This window comes from Chrysemys picta, chromosome 4 (genome assembly GCF_011386835.1).
Source record: "Chrysemys picta bellii isolate R12L10 chromosome 4, ASM1138683v2, whole genome shotgun sequence".
Taxonomy (NCBI): Eukaryota; Metazoa; Chordata; order Testudines; family Emydidae; genus Chrysemys; species Chrysemys picta.
Genome location: NC_088794.1, coordinates 10,235,177 through 10,251,457, shown reverse-complemented (window position 1 = coordinate 10,251,457; position 16,281 = coordinate 10,235,177). Strand labels below are relative to the sequence as shown.

General features: G+C 56.8%; 1 protein-coding gene across 1 annotated transcript in view; it reads left to right on the top strand.

Moving 5' to 3' along the window:
* Positions 1-2,753: 2,753 nt before the first annotated feature.
* AGBL2 (AGBL carboxypeptidase 2) overlaps positions 2,754-16,281 on the top strand; it is a 47,783-nt gene continuing 34,255 nt past the window's right edge. The window contains 9 exon segments of the mRNA XM_065594474.1: positions 2,754-2,909; positions 3,349-3,408; positions 3,706-3,769; positions 4,669-4,803; positions 7,854-8,042; positions 10,758-10,865; positions 13,452-13,602; positions 14,943-15,427; positions 15,430-15,721. Of these exon segments, the coding sequence (XP_065450546.1) occupies positions 2,808-2,909; positions 3,349-3,408; positions 3,706-3,769; positions 4,669-4,803; positions 7,854-8,042; positions 10,758-10,865; positions 13,452-13,602; positions 14,943-15,427; positions 15,430-15,721 (1,586 nt within the window). The 5' untranslated portion in view covers positions 2,754-2,807.

Genomic DNA, 16,281 nt, shown 5'->3' with positions numbered 1-16,281 from the left:
CAGACACACGCACCAGCAGGAGTCCTGGGCTGTGTGCCGCTGCCCGCACTCTCCAGCACCTGCGGTGCCCCTGGACTGCCCCCCCAAAGCACCCGTGGCCCCCCAGCCCATGATTTAGTTAGGGGTATATAGTACAAGTCTTGGACAGGTCACGGGCTGTGAATTTTTGTTTACTGCCCATGACCTGTCCATGACTTTTTCTAAAAATACCTGTGACTAAAATGTAGCCTTACCCATAACGCACTGGGTGCTGATCATGGCAAAAATCCATGTCATGAGGTTTTTTTTTTTTTTTTAGCCTCATCCTGCCCTAGTCCCCTGTTCTGCCAGCCACTTCCTGCTCGTAAAGCCACGTTCTTGTGTGCCAAAAGGTTCCTGGCAGGCGGAAAGATTGTAGGTTTTTACCAAGTCACACCCGTGTAATCTTAGTGCAGGCATTCTCAGCCAGGGGGTAGGGGGTGCAGAGGAATGCCCCCCCTGCTGATCAGTGGAGAAGAGGGGAGCACCACTGTTCTAGTGCATCCTAAAGATGAAATTGACCAGGCAAATCCTGTCTAGGCGGTGGGGATATGGTGTCTAACACCCCTTGTATAAAGTGGGCTGGGCTGAAGGGAGCTGGAAGTTAATGAACCCAAATTGGTATGTTGGATATTAAGCTTAATTGGTGGACAAAATAATGAGGGGATGGGCTAGTTTACCCATCACTGCCTTGTTGGGTCCTTAAAGATTTTGTGGGAAACAAACAAAAAACCCAATAGAGGCTGCTGGAGTGAGCTTCACCATCATGGCTCCCCCGGTCCCCAGCAGGGACCTTTGTCATCCTGAGCCGGAGAGGTGCCCGACCAGACCCAGCCAGAGAGAGGGGCCCAGACGCTATCGCCATCGGTACCGGCTCCAGCTGAATCCCAAACACCACCTGGGATGACGGTTTTTACCACGTTTGTTTCCATCTAAGAGACTGTCAAGTGATGGGGGCTTTGCCTTCGGGGGCTGGACTTTAACAGCAGCTGTGCTCACAGCTCTAGCCCCTCAACCAGCTCCTTCTCTTTTCCCCAAAAGGGCAGGTTTGGCTGTCTTTAATACTGTCAAACAAGGGCTTTTCCTTCTGAAAACTCTCTGCCGTTCAAGGGGAAGGGAGGAAGGCTGGTGAAAATAAAAGCCTTATTTAACACTTCACATTGTTAAAGGCTTTACATGATTTTCCTTTTCTGTCTTCTTTTTATTGAAGTTCACAGTATTAAAAATCCTGTACACCGTCGTGCTCAGCAGGCTGAAGTCTCTGTATCCCAAGCTTTGCATGTTGTTTAATGATTATGGACTTGATTATGTTAACACCTTTAGCCTCTATAGTCCACCTAAATTAATACCAGCAGCCCAGTCCACGCAGAATCATGTGCAGGTCCCTGGGGCAACGGGGGCAGTAGGCCCCAGTCTCTACACTTACATGGGTGTGGGTCTATGGAGCAGTAGGACTCGGTCCATACACAAACGTGCAGGGGGTGGGGGCAGTAGGGCCCAGTCTCTCCACGCACACGGGTGCGGGTCTATGGGGCAGTAGGACTCGGTCCATACACAAAGGTGCAGGGGGTGGGGGCAGTAGGCCCCAGTCTCTACACGCACACGGGTGCGGGGCTAGGGGGCAGTAGGACTCGGTCCATACACAAAGGTGCAGGGGGTGGGGGCAGTAGGGCCCAGTCTCTCCACGCACACGGGAGCGGGGCTAGGGGGCAGTAGGACTCGGTCCATACACAAAGGTGCAGGGGGTGGGGGCAGTAGGGCCCAGTCTCTACACGCACACGGGAGCGGGGCTAGGGGGCAGTAGGACTCGGTCCATACACAAAGGTGCAGGGGGTGGGGGCAGTAGGGCCCAGTCTCTACATGCACACGGGTGCGGGGCTAGGGGGCAGTAGGACTCGGTCCATACACAAAGGTGCAGGGGGTGGGGGCAGTAGGGCCCAGTCTCTCCACGCACACGGGTGCGGGGCTAGGGGGCAGCATGGCCGGTCCATACAGACACAGACACGGCGCAGGCCCCGCCCAGCGGCTATATAAGGGGCGGGGGGGCGGGTCTCCCCAGGCCGGGGGGCGGGGCCGGCGCTGAGCGAGCCCAGGAGCGCGGAGGGAGGCTTTGATTTCGCCCGGCTCCGTCATTGGCTCTTACCGGGCCACACGGATGGACCAATGAGGAGAGAGCTTTTCCCCGGAGCCACGCCCACTGCCTGTTGCTGGGTTACCGCGTCCCGGCATGAGGGGAGGCTGCGGTGAGGGGCGCGGCGGGGTTTTGGCTCTAGAGCAGGGGGAGCTCGGGGTGGGGGGTCTGGGCTCTAGAGCAGCAGGACTTGGGGGGAATCTGGACTCTAGACTGGGGCAGTCTGGGCTCTAGAGCAGGGGGAGCTCGGGGGGTCCAGGCTCTACAGCAGCAGGAGCTCGGGGGGGTCTGAGCTCTAGACCAGGGGGAGCCCGGAGTTCTGGGCTCCAAAGCAGGACGAGCTTGGGGGGCAGTCTGGGCTCTAGAGCAGGGGCAGTTTGGGGGCAGTCTGGGCTCTAGAGCAGGAGGAGATTGGGGGGGGAAGTCTGGGCTGCAAGGCGTGAAGGGGGGCTCTAGAGCAGGGGCAGTTTGGGGGCAGTCTGGGCTCTAGAGCAGGGGCAGTTTGGGGGCAGTCTGGGTTCTAGAGCAGGAGGAGATTGGGGGGGGAAGTCTGGGCTGCAAGGCGTGAAGGGGGGCTCTAGAGCAGGGGGAGATTGGGGGCATGTTCCTACAGCCATTTGTTCTGTTTTCCATATGCCGTCTGCCTGCCTCAGGATCCATGGCCTGTGATTCCAGTGCAGCCCTGGCTCCACACCGTCAGCTGCCTGGGGAGCAGCCCTGTACTGAGCGGGCACTGGGTTCACACAGCCCCATAGGGCAGGTGATGGCTGTGATGAGAGTTGCTGGGGCCCCTGGAGCACAGAGCCCTGTGGGGCAGGCGATGACCATGATGAGCAGTGCTGGGGGTGCAGAGTGGAGGTGCTGGGGCCCCTGGAGCACAGAGCCCTGTGGGGCAGGTGTTGGCCGGATGAGCGGCGTGGGCTGTGTATGTCATTGATAACCTGGCAGATACGCCCTATCTCTGGGAACCAGCCCTCCACTCTGAGGATTCTGCCCTGGATCCTGGGTTGGGATGGTTTCTCAGGGTCTAGGGAGCTGGTGAGGGACGGGGCGGGTGGGATAGTGCAGAGTTGGGTTTCACCTCATGGAGTGAGGGAGAGAGGGGTAGAATGGGAGGCCTGGTGTGTGTCTGGTCAGGGACTGGGGCTTTCAGGTCCCTTCCAGCCCCCTTGGTGACTGGTTTCTGTGCTTCCCCCTAGTGTCTGTCAGAGCTGTCACCGCTGCCTGTCATGAGTCCAGCCCAGGAGCCAACCCCTGAGGTTAGTGCAAAGCCCAGCCCTGCTGAACTGGGCCTAGGGGGGAGAGTGGGATCCTTCCAGCCTATGGGGCCATGCCATTGGGGACTGCAACAAGGAGAGTGGAGCAGTGGGGGCCCCAGGCAAAAGGGATGGCATCAGGGGTGGACGGGCACAGGTCAAGGGGCAGGCACTGGGGGACTGTGCCTAGAAGGGATTGGCCGTGTACACTCTGACCTGTTTGTTCATTAAATTCCTGTGTGCTGGTATCTATAGGCATGGGGGCCTGGTTCTCACTTTCCCTTCCCTTTCCTTCCCCAGCTGCTCGCAGACCCCTATGAGAGCTTCATGCATCACCATCTCCAGTACTATGGCTACTTCAGAGGTAAGAGCAGCTGGGGCAGCTTGCTGTTCACCGGCCCAGGACCTTTCACTGGTCAGCAAACAGTGACTCAAAGCCCACTGGATGCCTCTGGGCTTCACCCCCCTTCCCTCTAGACTGCCATCCTGCGCTGGGCACAGCATGCCGGGACAGCTGTGGGAAGGGGACACTGTCAACTGAAGGGCTAGGCAGTTTACAAAGGTTTTCCCTCCCCCGTCGCTGTACGGAAACCCCCCCCCCCCCCGCGAAAGGAGAACAGGCGGCTGGCTGAGTGCCCAGGGCCGCAGTGTGTGATACTGTCTGGGCAGAGTGCTGTTAGAAGGGGACCAGTGCAGCGCGGTCCTTTTTGCCTTTAACCTCTCTGGTAGGCTGGTGCTGGAGCAGGCAGACCCGTGTGACTGTGGAGTGGGCTGTGTCCCTACTGTCTCGCTTGAAGGTTGGCAGCTCTGGAGCGAAGTCTGCACCCTGGCGGGATCCGAACCCAGTCCTCTGCTCCTGAGACAAGACTGAGTCTCTGATCACATAGCTCCCTGTATTGCCAGAATATGCCTTGGCTAGTATTCAAGCTTCTAGTAACTGCAGGCTCTTTCTGGGCCTATAGGGAACCATGGGACCAGGAATTGTTCTCAGTGGGGCAGAGTGCCTTCTCCGGCACCCGGCAGCTGGCTAGCCTTTTCATGTTAAATGACTGAGATCCCCTGAGAGGATCCTACAGCCACTAGCCCTTCTCTCCCTAGTGCTCAGAAGCAGGGTAGCTGTAGGTGGGAAGACCTGCTGGGTGCCATCTGGCCCACCCTCCAGGAGCAGTGCTGCATCATTCCCTACAGCACGGTGGCCAGGCTAGCTTGAAATGTCCCAAGAAATGGAGCGTCCCCAGCACTGACAGCAACATCCCTTCCTAGATGAGGAGAAAATTGCAGAAAGCAGCTCCCTCGTGCCACCAGAGCACAGGCCAAAGAGCTCAGACTTTCTGCTGGAGCAGGAGAGTGGAGGATCCAGCCGCGATTCCCTTCAGGATAAGAAGAAGAAGCTGATCTGTGAGTGAGCTACTCAGCGTGAGGAGCTGGGTTTCCTTTGGCCATGACAACCAGTGGCTCAGTTCAGCCGCTCTCTGCAACTCAGGGGCTGCGTTAGGTTGGAAAGAGACAGCAGGGGCGGGACGGAGGGGGAGGATCGGGTCCACAGCAAACGGTGAGCTGTAAACACCCATGTTAGTGGGCTAGCTGGGGAACCATAGAGCAACCCTCACCCAGAGGTTATGAACATCACTTCATAGAACACGCTGCTGGGGATTGCACCTTGGCTAGGTAAAGGAACAGATGACATCAGAGTGAGCTAGCGCTATTTGAAAGCTTTGCAAGACCATGCATCTGGGGAAGAGCAATTGGTGTTCCCTGAAGAGCTAGGAGAAACCTCCCCAGATATGGGATTTGTTGCAACACAGAATCTATCCGAGCTGCGAGGGAATGGCCTGTTAGTGGACTGCTGGGGAGGTGGATGGTTGCCCCAGGAGCGTGGAGAATAAATTGTATAAAATCCAGAGTTGGGGAGGTCCAGATCTCACCCCAGTATTGCACTGTCCCCTTTTCTAGTGAGGGTTTCTTTATAAAGGGGATCTGCAAAGGTGGGGGCAGTGGCAGGGGCCCATGCTTGGGCAGGTCATAAAGAAGATCCAGTGTTTTCTGCCTGTCTTTTCCCTGTAGATTGATCAAGGCTGTGAAATCTTGTCTACCCTATTTAGGAGGTTTGGCAAAGAATGGCTACTGTATATCGTGTAGCGGTAATGGGGTTTAATTCTGGTGCAGGTTAGTGACTCAAACACCTTTATAGGTTGTTTGGGCCTCCCAGACATTCAGTGAGAGAAAACCAATCCGCTGTCCTTTTTATGAATTTTACTGAGAACACAAACAAGAAAACGTAAAGCTAACGAATTTGCTGTACTTCCCTGCAACGCTCACCAATGCAGCAATCCAGTGGGGGTTCCAGTGGGGATCTGATAGCTTCATCAAGGAACTACCAATAGCATAAGTGGGAATGAATAACTGTGACACGAAAATAGATTGAGATCAACAATTGATCAAATCCTTGCATGATCGCAGTCAGTCACATCATGCAACCCGCCGAACACAGCCTTATCCACAGACCCTTAGACTCTCCGGCATAGGGCAGCCTCCTTCTTAGCCCTAGAAATTTTGCTGCCTCTCTTTGAAGCACTAAGAATGCAATGGTTTGCTCAACTAATCTCTCCACTTCCTGTCAGTGCGATGGGGCCAGCCCCCAGGTTCCCCTCTCGGGCAGAGTGGTTTTCGCTAACACCTGCACAGAGCCAGGGCGGCACAGTGAGATCTGGGTCAGCTTGCTTAGGAGTTAGGTAAATCCAGGTGTGATGACTTTCTAATATGGACTTGGCAGCATGGTGCGATTACTTCACACACACACGCACGCGGGAAGGTTAGGTAAAAACAGTTCGTTGCAGGCATCCCCACAGTTATCCTAGAAAAGACTCCAAACGTAAAAAGAAACCCCTTTGGGAAAAGACGCTGTTCTGCGGCCGGCTTGGCCTGTGGAGCTACGCAGCCCATCAGAACTGCAGTCTGAGCAGACAGGCACTGTTCTCTGGTTCTGTAGCTCATGCTAGTGGGTGTCGTCCCCTGCTCAGTTGGCTGCCCTGTGCTGTCTGTCTGCCCTTTCCGGGACTGGCCAAGGGAAAGGGGGGGAATCAGTGGTTTGGTTGTTGTCAGGATGACCCAACCAGGAGCCCACTTCGTCCTCACTCACCTGGCTTGTTCGGGTTGCCATTGGAGCCAGTAATGCCCCACTGTCCCTCCCAGAGCTCTTTTTCAGGGAGCAGGATCCAGTTGGGGTTTGTACCCCAGCTGCATAGTCTGGTCCTGGGTGAGGGTAGCCAGGCCTAGCCTTGGGTTCACTTCTGGGAGCCTCTGTCTTAAACTGCAAGGCCACTTGCTCTCACAAAAGCAGCCTCCTTCCAGCCCTACCCTGGGGAAACGGCCAGTGGGTTGCAGATGGCTCTCTGGCAGGTAAGGCCTTGCCACTCCCCCTGGCATGCCTTGAGCCCATTGCCTTTAGGCCAATAACAGTGTCATTGTGCCCTGCTCATTCCCACATCTCGTGCTCACACTCCCTCCCTGTCAGTGAGGGCCTCGCAACACACAGTGGGAACTGGCCGGGCTGTCACCTTGTGGCTGGACTGGGGGCAGGGAGGGCCGTCTGGCTTAACGCCCCAAAGGCAAAGCTGCTTTGGAGATCCTGTTAATAGAAAGTTCATTAAAAATACAATAGATTAAAGTGGATACTCGGTGGCGACACTACTAATGCGCCCAGCGCTGGGCTTGGGAGTCGGCCGCTGGCCTGCAGTGTGGTATTGTGCCTACACAGCTCTGTGACACGGAACTGCGCTGTGTCTGCACAGTAGCCAGCACAATGAGGTGCTGGGCTGTGGCTGGGCCCCTGGGAGCTACTGCCCCCCAAAGCATAGAGCACAATGGCTGTACGGGGGGCAAACCCTTTGTGAGTGTATGCCAGGGGGCTCTGCTGGTGTAGGCGGCTCTGCAGACCCAGGCCAGCCGGCTCCCCCAAGCCCTAGGAAGGGAGAAGGGCGTCCCCGGGGCCGGGCAGGCAGAGGGATGCGCCAGCGGGCTTAATCCTCCGTTGGGATACACTCCCTGAGAGACCTTCCGCAAGTAGCCAAGCTACAGCTGCCCCCATGCAACTCTGGTGTGTCCTGTGGCCGAGTGGCCCTGAATCACAGAGCCACAGCTGAAGAGCAACTGGTACCAGTTCTCCTAGCCCACTGGTTGCGTTGCCCTAGGCGGCACGTCCCTGGGAGTGCTGGGCGGTGCTTATTTCTGTAGCCCACTGGCCGTGGCAGGTACTGTACCTCCGCCTGGTTGGCAGAGTCTGCTGCTGCTGAGACACGGGTGCCAGGTATGTTTGTGTCCCCTGCACGAGCCTTTTGCTAGCAGTGCCAGGGCCGAGGCTCTGCTGTGTGTGTGCACCGTGAAATCGGGGCGTCCGGCCATGCACCGTTCTGCAGAGTCCCTAGTGCCTGTGCTTGTTCTCTTTGCAGGTTCTCTCATGCTGGAGGCCGCACTTCTCAAGAGCAAACAGCTTCTGTTCAATCACCTTGAGGGCCCTGGGGTCCCACGCCTGCGGGAGCCACGGGGTCTCTTTGCTGTGCCCACCTCGAGAGGCCCCCTGCAGGCCCCACGCTGGCCAGTGGAGTGCGAAGTCATCAAGGAGCAAATCCAGCACATCGGTAACCAGAGCTCTGTGTGTGTCACTGCCCCTGTCCCATGTGGGGCTGCCGGGAGCTCCCCAGCCTGTCAGAGCATCGGTAACCAGAGCCCCGTGTGTGTCACTGCCCCTGTCCCGTGTGGGGCTGCCGGGAGCTCCCCAGCCTGTCAGGGCATCGGTAACCAGAGCCCCGTGTGTGTCACTGCCCCTGTCCCGTGTGGGGCTGCCGGGAGCTCCCCAGCCCGTCAGGGCATCGGTAACCAGAGCCCCGTGTGTGTCACTGCCCCTGTCCCATGTGGGGCTGCCGGGAACTCCCCAGCCCGTCAGGGCATCGGTAACCGGAGCCCCGTGTGTGTCACTGCCCCTGTCCCGTGTGGGGCTGCCGGGAGCTCCCCAGCCCGTCAGAGCATCGGTAACCGGAGCCCCGTGTGTGTCACTGCCCCTGTCCCGTGTGGGGCTGCCGGGAGCTCCCCAGCCTGTCAGAGCATAGGTAACCGGAGCCCCGTGTGTGTCACTGCCCCTGTCCCGTGTGGGGCTGCCGGGAGCTCCCCAGCCCGTCAGAGCATCGGTAACCAGAGCCCTGTGTATGTCACTGCCCCTGTCCCATGTGGGGCTGCCGGGAGCTCCCCAGCCTGTCAGGGCATTGGTAACCGGAGCTCTGTGTGTGTCACTGCCCCTGTCCCGTGTGGGGCTGCCAGGAGCTCCCCAGCCCGTCAGAGCATCGGTAACCGGAGCCTCGTATGTGTCACTGCCCCTGTCCCGTGTGGGGCTGCCGGGAGCTCCCCAGCCTGTCAGAGTATCGGTAACTGGAGCTCTGTGTGTGTCACTGCCCCTGTCCCGTGTGGGGCTGCCGGGAGCTCCCCAGCCCGTCAGAGCATCAGTAACCGGAGCTCTGTGTGTGTCACTGCCCCTGTCCCGTGTGGGGCTGCCGGGAGCTCCCAGCCCGTCAGAGCATCGGTAACCGGAGCTCTGTGTGTGTCACTGCCCCTGTCCCGTGTGGGGCTGCCGGGAGCTCCCAGCCCGTCAGGGTCCGGCGCTAGCAGTGTTACCAGCTCCTGCAATGGAATGTGTCTTTCCTAAAGCTCCAGCTCCTGGAATCACGTGACTGCATGAGACGCTCAGCAGTTATTTTAATAAAGGAGCTCGTAGCCCTCATGGTCGCAGAGAAACGCTTTAGCCTGTGACCCCAGACAGCGCTGACACTGGATGTTAGATAACAAGAGCCCCAAGTGGAGGAGGTTGTCAAATGTCATGATTTTTAAGCCAATCTCATGATTTTGGGGGTCTGACTCGGGATGGGCAAGTGGGATTGCACCTGTCGCATAAGCCCGTGGGTCAGGAGCTCTCGGGGAGGTCTGGGAGCTTCTGGGGCAATGTACACAGTTCCCAACAGGCTGCAGTGAGGTTTCACACTTGAATGATGAGCCCACGGGAGCCTCGTCAATTGTGTTAATGGCTAACCAGGTAACATTAACCCGTGCAACCCTGCCCAGCGAATTGCACAGACCTGCCAGGCTTCGTTCCACAAGGCACCCACTCAAGTCTTCAATTCCTTTGGGAAGAATAAAATTCCACCCCCTTGAGAGAGCCCTAGAGCCTCGCTGAAAACCTGTACCTGTCCAGGTGCGCTTTGGCCAAGAGATCCATTCGTTTCTCTCTCATCGTTGTGTCTAGTTAGAGTCCCCAGCACCGAGACTCCCCCAGTTCTCTTTACAGACGGTTCCATGGCCTAGTGCATCTCGCTGTCATCACCCCGACATTCAGTCCAGCGTGTCCCTTTCTGCCATTGCTCCTCAAGCTTCCCTGTTCTCCGGAATCCCTCTTTCCGGGATGGATCCACCCAGCAGCGGCTTGTAGACTGAACGCTCCCCTGCCTTGGATTTGCTTAGCTCCCCTTGCCGGCTCATCTTTTTCTTGCTTCTCTCCTCTGGCTCCACTTCGTTTTTCAGTCCCTGCCAGGGAATGTGGTGCCCAGAGGTCAGAGTGCTGTGTCTGCCTCCCAGCCAGCCAGTGGGGCCTAGTGGAGTAATCGTGGCACTAGAAACCAGACTACTTCTCCCTCTGTGTGATGAATCGTTTCATGTTGGGTTAAGCTGGGCTCTGGTCAGCACTTGGGAGAGACGTGGCCAAGGCCCAGCATTACCCAGAATTCTCTGCCTCCGCAGCAGTCCAAGCGGCGCAGTCTGCACAGAACTTTCCAGCCAGTATTTGTTGGCCCTTGGGGGTCTCCCGTTCTTGTGGGGGACTTGAAATGGGCGTTTCCTGCTTTTCCCACAGGTGAGTCTGGGGGATGACACCCAGGAAAGGTGTGAGCAGACAGGACAGGGCAGTGGGGCTGCCCCCTTAACTCCATGCATTTGCATTAAAACTCTGTGGAGAACGATTGACTGTCACATCTTCAAAAGGGGACTGGCTGGGTCTGAAACCAGACTGCTCTGTCACTGCCCAGGTGCTTCCCCTTCAGAGCAGATTTACTCTACCCAGTCAGCCTCCTTCCCAACGCAGCCCCCCCGCCACTGGACTATTAAAAATCACAGGCTCCCCGGCTTGTTGGTGTGGAAGAGAGGACACTGGCTGGGAATGAACATGTGGGGAGGGCCATGCCTTTCGCTCTATTACTAATGGCACAGGGACTTCAGAGCTCTTTTCAGGAGAGCACTTTTCTTTACCCTGTGGGGCAGGTTCCCATCTGAAACCCCTGCAATAATAACTGGAACCGTTCCCCCTGTCTCCTCAGAGTGGGTGCCGTCTGAACCGGAGCCATTCTATCAGCCCACAGGAACTGAGCCGGCCCCACTAATTGTGGGGGAAGAGAAAGGAACCGTGGTCTATCACATAAAGCCAGGTATGTGCTCATGCACTGACAACACTGATAACCTGGGCGTGGAATCCAGGTGTCTGTAAAGCCCCTTTCAGGCCTGCTGTGGGGCAGGACTGAGCCGCGCCTGGCTGGTCTCTGAGAACACTGGCTGCAAGGCGTCGTTTCCTCTCCGGTTCCAACACAGAGTGGGACGAGAGCTCCCTGTTTTCACGTGAAACGCTCGGGCGTTCTGGCTGCACACAGGAAGTCTTGCTCTACACTTCGGGTGACAGATCTGCACAATTCTCATCTCCAGCGCGTGAGACATGAGAATAACCCAGGGCCAGATCCGAAACCCAATGAAGCCAACTGGGCGTTAATTGGGAAATCATTGGTCAAACCGTAAAACTTGAATGGGCTGGATCTCAATGGCTGAGGTCTCTATAAATGACTGAACGCTGGCTTTTCCAGAGCACGCCTCATCCGCAGATCACCGCTAGGGTGGGAAAGACCCAGAGGTCCCAATACAGGAGTGTTCCCTGTGCTATGTTTTCTAGCGGCAAATGTCCCTGGCAATGCGGCTCCCACCCCTTCCCTACAGGAGCGATCCCACAGCCTGATGCGTCTCTGTCGAGGAGTTGAATTCTGATCTGTTGTCCTGCAGCAGGAGGCAGATTCTGGAGATCTCAGCTCATAAGCGGCTTGCTGGATCTGTGAGATAGGAAATGGCCACCAGTCACTGCCCAGCAGCCTCCAGTTAGCAGGGCCCAAGTGTCTTACTGGTTTTCTAACCATCCCCTAGGAGAGAGGCAGAGATTGGGCAGCAGCCAGATGTCCCCAAGGGCACTCACGATGGCTCCCGTGGGCACGTAGGGTGTTCTTTACCACCTCTGCTCCTTCAGCAAGCACGGCTCTTGGACACCCAGTTCCAGTGAACCAGCCCTGCCCTCCCAGTGAACTCTCCTTAACCTTTTTGTTCCCAGCTTAGAGCTGCCCTGCGTGACATGCCTGATCTAACAGTGGGAACTTGGGGTACATCAACACAGGAGCTCGAGGTGTGATCCACACTAGCGTGGGTATCGCTATCTGGGGTGGAAATTACACCTCCAGCTCCAGTATGGACATACCCTTTGGCTATGTCTACACTAAAGCCTATGCCAGCGTAGCTATGCAAGTGTAGCCCCCTAGCGGAGGTGTAGCCTACCCCGACAGAAGGAGTTTTTCTGTCGGTGCAGGAATACCCCTTCCCCAAACAACATTAGCTGTATCGGCAGAAGCCGTCTTTCCTCGGTGTCACTGCTGTTGTCGGCACAGCTATGTCGGGCAGGGCTGTGGTTTTCTCCCACTGCTGACTGCCGTAGCTACGCCCATGTAACTTTAAAGTGTGGACCAAGCCTCAATGTGGCCATCTTTGGGGGCTGGTCCTTAGGCCTGGCGGCTGCTCAGTGCTGAACCTAGTGCTCCAGTGAGTCATGGCCACACACAATCCTTCATGGAGCCATGCTGCCCCTTCGGCTCGGGGCTCTGAGCGTACATCTACTCAGCAAGAAGAAGCCCCGCAGCAGTGAATCTCAGAACCTGGGTCACCTGACTCGGGCTTGCGGGGCTCACGCTTCGGGACTAAAAACAGCAGTGTAGATGTTCCCACATGGGCTGGAGCTGGGGCTGTGAAACCTGGCGAGGGGGGAGGGTCTTGAAGCCCGTCTCCAGCCCGAGCGGGAACATCTACACTGCTCCATGGCACAAACCCAAATCACTTGACCCGGGCTCTAAGACTCGCCGCCGTGGGTATTTTTTGCTGTGTAGATATATCCCTGGTGCAGACACATCATAACAGGGATGTTTCTGTGCCTGGTGTGTAAGTCCCATTTCCTGCAGCCCGCAGGGCAGATGGTCAGACCAGGATCCCGATTCTACCCTGGCGGCGTGCAGGCCAAGCCTTGGAGGTGGGCGCGGCAGCAGGCCCACGCTCTGTCTCCATCTCTCTGTGCTCTCTCCAATCCTGAGAGCAGGGGCCAATGTGCTACTGGCACACCACCATCCACTCTCATCCCGGCAGCGAGCATCAGCAGGAGAGGCAGCGTCTCCCAGCAGATAGAGCACCGGACCGGGACTCAGGAGACCTGGGTTCTGTTCCCTGGCCTGCTGGGTGACCTTAGGCAAGTCATGTCACCTCCCTGTGCCAGTTCCCCACTCCGTGAAATGGGGATACTGATACTGACCTGCTCTGGGAGGAGCTCTGAGATCTAGGGATGGAAAGCTAGGGGTCATTATTATTGGCACTCCCTAATCATGGCTTGGGGATTCCAGGCTGCCGCCCACGGAGCCCAGCGAAGGCAGTGGGGAGGCTGTCTTGTGTGTGGGGGGAGAATACCTGAGGGCGAGGGGGCATGAAGCAGGAGAGGTTCAGCAGCAGTGGGGTGTTTGCTCAGTAGTGGGGGGTGCTTTGGGCACTTGCAGCACAGAGGTTCCCTGCCTTGGACTGAGGCAGAGCTGAGTCGCTGGGAGAGCAAATTCCCCGCCCTGCATTGGAGGGCAGTGGGATTCCAAACGAGGGCCATGCCACAAGGAGCAGGGAGCTGGGTCTAGCACCGGCTGCAAGTGTGACAAGGGCATCTCCTCTCCCGGCAGCGGCCAAAGGCTCCTATTTCACCTGCTCCCGCGTTGGAGGCGCGCGAGGGCCCATCACGTCACCTGCCGTCAGCTTGGAAGGTCCAGAGGACACCACCCTGCTCTTTGAATCCAGATTCGAGAGCGGGAACCTCCAGAAGGCCGTCCGAGTGTGAGTGAGAGGGCAGGGGGCAGAGGACGTGGGACTGTCCACGGCAGGCAGGGGAGAGGGAGCTTTCCAGCTAAGCCAGGGTCCCCGGTCCAGGCTCTCCATGGAGGGCAGGTGAAGGGGGCGGCTGTGTTAAGTAGGACGGGGCATTAGGAGAGGAACTGAAGATGTGCCTCACTGGGACGATGGCCACAAAGTGTTTGGATCAGCCCCATCCCAGAGAGCAGGGAGGGGGCAGTGCCTCCCCCAGCTTTGGGAGCGCACTGAGCAGTATCTGTCCCTTCTCTGCTGCAGCTCCCCCAGTGGTTGCCTGCTGCATCACAGGGGAGGAGATCTGGCTGCCCCATCACCAGCCCCTCTGCCAGGCTGGGGGAACAGGAACTGGGCTTGACAGGCCAGGCTTGAGCCTAGAGGCTCCCCTCCCCCACAGCCCCCATAAGGGGGGAAGGAGGATTCTCTGTCCCGGCCCAGGTTCGAGCAGCCTGGGAGCTGCTCTACTTTGTGCCAACTAGCAACAGTCCCAATACCTCTGCCACTGTGTCCTGTGCACCAGGGGCTATGGGAAGGGAAACTTTGGAGCCATCCTATTCACTGACTGAGATGGGTCATCCTGTGGGGAAAATAGCAGGTGCTCGTGTCTTTACTGGTTGTACATAATGGAGCAGAGGTCAGATTGCTCGGACAGGTGTGAAGCTGGTATTTCCTAATGATCTAGTGCTGGAGTTGCCATGTAAAGAATGTCCTTTTAACTAAAGCTTTTTGCATATCATTGCATGTAATGAATGCTAGGAACAAAGACCTATTCCCTAGCATAGAGCAGCGCGCTGTTGAGGGGAATCTCGGTCTTTGTTCACGGCCTACACAAAGAGAAGTTGGATAGAAACATCAATCCTCTTGTTGGACGGTTGCAACGTAACATGACTTTATTGCTTAGAATCCAGAATGGTACCATACAAAAGCAGAGAGAGACAAAGCAGGCTGCTCCCTAAGGCAGAGAGGTCCAACTCATCCCTCCTGACTCTAGGCTGGATCTCTGCTGACCGACTGCTGAAAGACCAGATTGCACACTTCCATATAGCGTCCCCTAGCTTGCAAGCAGGACCAGGAAACTCCCTGAAATTTAGAGTGGTGGCTTATAATTTTAACTCAGTTTTCACAACACTACAGGTGTAACTAGGGAATGCTGTTTGAATCAAAATATCTAACACCCCTCCAGCAGAGCCCAATAGCCCGGCTGCTGATGTGCACAGAGCAGGTCTGTCTGTGGCCTTTCCTGTCCTTCACACAGATGCGTGTGAAGGGAGAAGTTGCTCTGGGTGTTATTTTCTCTTTCCTCCTTGCAGAGGCCCGTACGAATATGAGCTGACGCTGCGCATGGACCTGTACACCAGCAAGCACACCCAGTGGTTCTACTTCCGGGTCAGGAACACCAGGAAAGGCATCCCCTACCGCTTCTCCATTGTCAACCTGATGAAGTCCAAGAGCCTGTACAGCATGGGGATGAAGCCGCTCCTGTACTCTCAGAAGGAAGCGCAGACGCGTGGCGTGGGCTGGCGGAGAGAGGGGGGCGACATCCGGTACTACCGGTGCAGCTCCGAGGAGGGCCAGGCGATGTATTGTCTCACGTGGACGGCGTGCTTCCCCCATGACCACGACACCTGCTACTTTGCCCACTTTTACCCCTACACCTTCTCGGACCTGCAGCGCTACCTGCTGGCAGTGGCCAGCGACCCGGTCCGCTCGCAGTACTGCAAGCCGCGGGTCCTGTGCAGCAGTTTGGCCGGCAACACCGTCTACCTTCTCACCATCACCAGCCCGTCCAAAACCCCGGTGCCACTGCCGCCAAGAAGGCTGTGGTGCTGAGCGCCAGGGTGCACCCTGGGGAGACCAACGGCTCGTGGGTGATGAGGGGTTTCCTGGACTTCATCCTGAGCGACTCCCCTGACGCCCAGCTCCTCCGTGAGCTCTTCATATTCAAGGTGGTGCCCATGCTCAATCCAGACGGGGTGATCGTGGGGAACTACCGCTGCTCGCTGGCCGGGAGAGATCTCAACCGCAACTATCGAACCGTCCTGAAGGAGTCCTTCCCTTGCATCTGGCACACCCGGAGCATGATCCAGAGGTGAGAAGCAGGGCTCACTGACCTCGGTGTGTAGCACAGAGCAGCTAGGCCACCATAACGTAGCACGGTAAAGAGAACACCATTGATTAGAGGCAGCGTGGCCTAGTGGTAGAGCACTGGACTGGGACTTGAGAGCTGGGCTCTATTCCTGGTTCTGTCACTAGCCTGCTGAATATCCTTGGGCAAAATCATTTCCTCGCTCTGTGCCTCGGTTCCCCCCTCTGTAAAATGGGGAGAATGATCTTGACCCCCTTTGTAAAGTGCTTTGAGATTTACAGATGGAAAGTGCTAGGTAAGAGTGAGAGATCATTATAAATATATAGACAGAGAGAGAGAAAGCGCATACATAACCATCCAAGTTAAGAGACGATTATTAATGCTGCAAAGTCACTCAGTCTCAAACAAGGAAATGCCTCAATTAAGGTTGTTATCGAAAATGCAAACTCACAAAGGGGCACACTACTCACTGCATATCCGTGTTCTGTTATGCTCATCACTGGGCCTTGCAAACTGTAATGAATTTATCTTCACATCTCTCTGGCGAGTGGTATTGTCACCCT